Source organism: Babylonia areolata, chromosome 1, assembly GCF_041734735.1.
Source record: "Babylonia areolata isolate BAREFJ2019XMU chromosome 1, ASM4173473v1, whole genome shotgun sequence".
In the NCBI taxonomy this organism is placed as follows: domain Eukaryota; kingdom Metazoa; phylum Mollusca; class Gastropoda; order Neogastropoda; family Buccinidae; genus Babylonia; species Babylonia areolata.
This window is the reverse complement of record NC_134876.1, coordinates 30,407,107-30,412,106: the sequence shown is the minus strand read 5'-3', so window position 1 is coordinate 30,412,106 and position 5,000 is coordinate 30,407,107. Positions and strand designations below refer to the sequence as shown.

Below are 5,000 nucleotides of genomic sequence, written 5' to 3'. Positions count from 1 at the left end.
GTAATTCGTTGATTGTCCCACCCCGTGACTGAGACTCACTGTGTTTTGTCGATCCGCGGGTGTCAATCATACCTCGTCGAGATAAACACTGGACCACAGGCACATGATTTTAACTCAGGAGCTTGAGTTTGATTTTGTTGTTGTTGTTGTTGTTTTGTGTGTGTGTGTGTGTGTGTGTGTGTGTGTGTGTGTGTGTGTGTGTGTGTGTGTGTGTGTGTGTTTCTTCTTCTTCTTCTTCGATTTCTTCGTCTTCGTCTTCTTCTTTTACTCCTCCTCCTCCTCCTCCTCGTCCTCCTCCTCCTCCTCCTCCGTCTTCTTCTTCGTCGTCTTCTTCTTCTTCTTCTTCTTCTTCTTCTTCTTCTTCTTCTTTCTTACATTCTCATTCTTATTCTTATTTTTCTCCTCCTTTTCCTCCTTCTTCTCCTTTTCCTCCTCCTTTTCCTCCTTCTTCTCCTTTTCCTACTTCTTCTCCTCCTCATCCTCCTTTTTCTCCTCCCCCTCCTCCTTCTTCTCCTTCTCTCTCTGCTCTTCTTCATCTTCTTTTTCTTCGTCCATCCCCCCTCCCCCTCCTCCTTGTTCTACATATAACTTGCACCTTCATCACCACCTTCTTCTTCTTTTCTTCTTCTTCTTCTTTTTCTTCTCCCTCTCCGCAGTCCTCCTCTTTTAGTACAGTCAGTTGGCAATAATGTTATTTGTCGTGCCTGTAAACTAGTAAGTGGCACAAGTGGATTTCCTGTTATCTGAACAAGGTTTTTGCGCCTCTGTGTGTGTGTGTGTGTGTGTGTGTGTGTGTGCTCGAACGTGCGTCACAGCTCACAAGCGGACTGTTTTCTTCCTTGAAAAAAAATACAAAGCCTTGGCCAATTGTTCTGATCCGCCGATTCAAGATGACGTGTAATTTCTGGATGTGGGTGTGTGTGACACTTGGGACTGGCCGGGATTTTACCACCCTGCTGTATATCATAAGCAGTCTTCTGCGTTAGTGTGGGATATATAAAGGTTAAGATTAGTGTGGGATATATAAATTTTAAGAACCAAACAAAAAGGTTTGAACTTGTCACATCAGATCAGAAGAACTTCCGACAGTTCAGAGAAGCTTCTGGCTGAAGGCAATTAGCTTTTCACAGGTTTTTAAGTCAAGCCCGTGTGGCTTCTGTCAGTTTCGGACCAGCTTAATCAGAACTGTTGAGAACAGTGACCTCATTCTTGCTGGCGTTTGAAAAGTGCTGCTCAAGTGAGGCATTTTCAGAGCGCCGGATTTCTGGCAGTGCAACAGTCATCTGAGGAAAGCCAGGAATCTGACACAAGAATCTAGATTCCAATACATGAAGAGGTAAGCTTTGATCGCAGCAAGAACAGTGACTGCACTGAGAGAGAAGGTAGGCCACAATATTGTTCGCTTATTCTTTTTATCGTATTGGTTTCATCCAGGCGAAATGTCCCATTCATGATTCTGGCTACCTATCAGTGTCAGAGCTGATGTGTGAACATGGCAGTGTTTTGGAATCAGTGTAGTATAACACATAGCTGTCCTTTTCTTTCTGTTTTACGTATATCCACTATCTATATTGTTAGATGATGATGATATTAATAATAAGAATAATGATAAGAATAATGATAATAATGATAAGAATAAGAATGATAATTATTGACGCTCGCACTTCATGGATACGAAGCTCGACTGAGGCGTGTATCCATTCATGAATAAACATGCACGACATGTAGGCCAACAACACTTGTCATACCCTACACAATCAAGCGTGTGCATACACACACACACACACACACACACACACACACACACACACACACACACACACACACACACACACACACACACACACACACACACACACACACAAACGGACAAGCAAACACGGACTGAGCCAGCAGAAGTTCGAGAAGTACATCATTAGAATGTCTGGTAGGCAGAACGGAAGAGGAGTTTTTTGAGAGACTTGTTAACCTGAACTGGGGATCCACGTGAGGGACAGAGAAGGACAGACAGCTTGTTCCATTGAACTGCTGGGCCAAGACAGGAGAAAGAGCACTGACTTTGGAATTTCTTTTTTTCGATGAACTGTCAGCACTCTGGGACTTCTCTGGAAACAAAATGAAATGGTTTGTCATTTTTTTTTTTTTTTTCGGTATTTTTATGTGTGGATGAATAGGCATAATTATGTTGAAAAAAAAATCATGTTGGTCGACTTTTCCTTCCATTGTTTTCCAAGGAAGGCTACCATCCTATACTCTGTCGCTCTCACATACACACACACACACGCGCGCGCGTGCACACACACACACACACACACACACACACACACACACACAACATATATATATATGTGTGTGTGTGTGTGTGTGTGTGTGTGTGTGTGTAATGAAGTATGTTTATATCACTACTTTCATGAGAGAAAAAAAAGTGTTCCTTTATTCGTTCATTCAGTCGTTCTCTCTTTCTTTTGCGTATATTCACATGTGAAGACGAATGCACGAAGATGAACGCACTGTGGAATATATTCAAATGAGTGGGTAGACCAAGCAGCTAGAAGAGCAGCACGTAATTTCGAAGGCGCAATACAATTTGTTATCCAGTTAGATCTACATGAATGCATTAGTTGTATAGAAAATGTATCTAGAAATCGATTTCAGAAATTACTTATAGATTCAAATAATCAATATTACCAATGTTGTGTAAACACAAAGAATGCAGCTAATCCCAAACATTTTCTAAATTTGACACCAGCAGCACATTCAAGACAAATTACAAGTCTAATGTATTTTTTCGTTTAAATGCCTTTCGTACAAAATTTTCTAAAAATATAAGATGTATATGCGGTAAGCAAATAACTGTAAGCCATCTACTCATTCATTGTCCGAGCATATGACAGTTAATTCCAAAAGATGTAGTTGATGACTTTTCTTCCAATATTTCATTAGCCACTGAAAAGAATTGGAATGATTATTCATTGCTTAGAATGTTTTCAGAAATTTTAAACTCCAGTCCAGTTGGTATCCTCCTTTGATGTATTGTAATTAATGTTATTATTTATATTTACATTAATACATGTTGATATGCATATACATATTCTCCTTCCCATGACACCTCATTCAATACACACCACAGTCTCTTCAAACTTTTTCTTATAATATACTTTTCCTCTGATACATAACATGAACACTTTTTTACACTGATATTCACATGCATTCCCTTTCCTTTATCCACTACTTTACTCCTTTCCGTCTAAAAACACAGTGAATAGACGTTAAACTGAAGATAAAACACACACACAAGACAACACACACAATACTCTGTGTGTGTGTGTGTGTGTGTGTGTGTGTGTGTGTGTGTGTGTGTGTGTGTGCCTCCCCCCCCTCTCTCTCCTGCTCTCTGTCTTTCTTCCTCCCCTATCTTTTTCTCTTTCTCTCTCCTCTCTCTCCTCTCTCTCTCCCTCTCTCTCACTCTCACTCCCCCCCACCCCTCTCTCTCTCTATCAATACAACAATAGCCTACAACACAGTCCAATGCACGATGACACGAACGTGACCCCGACACACACACACACACACACACACACACACACACACACACCACTCTCTCTTTTCCCATCACTCTCATCTGTCGCAGCAGCTGTGCACAGTCAGTATCCGAACAGCAGGCTCTGTCCTCGAAATTGAAAAATTATTGTGTTCGTCCCATGCTCCCCTCCCTCTCATCCCCTTCCCAGCAACCACCACCTGGTACCTCCGTCTCCTCCAGTCCCACCTATCTCCAACCCTCCCCCCTTTCTCCTGTCAAATTCAGGTATCTGTTGCACACATTCACCACACCAAAACCACGACGGTTGTGTCTGTGTACCTGCATCGCTGTTGTTCATCTTCTTTCTGTTGTTTTGGGGGGTTTTTTCGCATCAGCCAAAATGACGGGTCAATGTGCGCGTGTGAGCATCACCGTTGTGACAGGGCCTAAATTAGTCTTTTATCAATAATTATTCATGTCGGTCTCCACAGAATGTTTGCTCATCGATGATTCATTGAAATCCTTTTGTTCCCGTTGTTGCGTGTAGCTGACGTACATGATAATATATTAGGTTCGCAGCAACATGGCATACTTGCTTTTGTTTTAACATTACCATACAGAACATTGACAATACTACATGCGTTAACTGCTCAGCCCGGAACAAGGACACTGGTTCTGTGTGTGTTTGTGTGTGTGTGGTGTGTGCAAGTTCATGGTGATTTTGCAAACATGGAGCAAGGTATAGCAACGTTTCCAGGTATCTTTCGTTTCTTTGTCAGTCACGGAGTCAATATCCGTCGCCTTTATTGTCCATTTCGGTTCATGGCTAATTGTTGCTGATATGTTAATTATGGTGAAATTCTTGTGGCGAATTAACGTTTGGCTGGTGGTGTCCTTTTGCCCTCTTCTTATTTTTCTGTTGTTGTTGTTTTTGTTTTGTTTTGTTTTTGTTTTTTGTTTGTTTGTTTGTTTGTTTTTTCAGTTTACTCAAAATATATTAGTATGAAAACGGAATTGAGATAGGTCTATACTGCAGTCAAGGGGTTGTATCTATAGATTAGATCTGCTAAGCGCCAATGCAATGCTTTTGATACAGTCAATGTGTGCTGGAGATACATAAACATGTGCAAGAGTGAGGGAGTCACACGCGTGGCCCTACGCAGACTAATATTCTTTGGTAATTGGGGTTGCATTTTGAGTAGGACTTAATTCCATTCACTCCCCCACATATGATAATCATTATTACCAACGCGGAAACCATCCCAGAAAAGTGTGCGTGTGTATGGAAGGGGCACAGGGTAAAAGAGACAGAGACACTGATATCAAACAAGCATCGACATTTGGTCTGGCGATTTGGGATAGTTGAACCGAGCAGATCATACGAAATAGGAACTGCACCAAACTGGAATAGGATGGTATGAATCTCTGTGAGCTTGCACGGTAGTTCACAAGTACCTCACAATGCATCTCCACAAGT

At 41.5% G+C, this 5,000-nt stretch overlaps 1 protein-coding gene across 10 annotated transcripts in view; it reads left to right on the top strand.

Annotated features, from left to right (window-relative positions):
• The first annotated feature begins 861 nt into the window (after positions 1 to 861).
• The window catches only part of LOC143291741 (uncharacterized), a 14,129-nt gene continuing 9,990 nt past the window's right edge, over positions 862 to 5,000 (top strand). For 2 of the 10 annotated variants that reach the window (XM_076601891.1, XM_076601811.1), the window contains exons 1-2: positions 862 to 1,382; positions 1,932 to 2,124. In XM_076601891.1, the coding sequence (XP_076458006.1) occupies positions 2,117 to 2,124 (8 nt within the window). In that variant the 5' untranslated portion in view covers positions 862 to 1,382; positions 1,932 to 2,116. The remainder of the gene's footprint in view (positions 1,383 to 1,931; positions 2,125 to 5,000) is intronic. The other 8 variants (XM_076601871.1, XM_076601860.1, XM_076601899.1 and 5 more) reach the window with 6 other exon arrangements.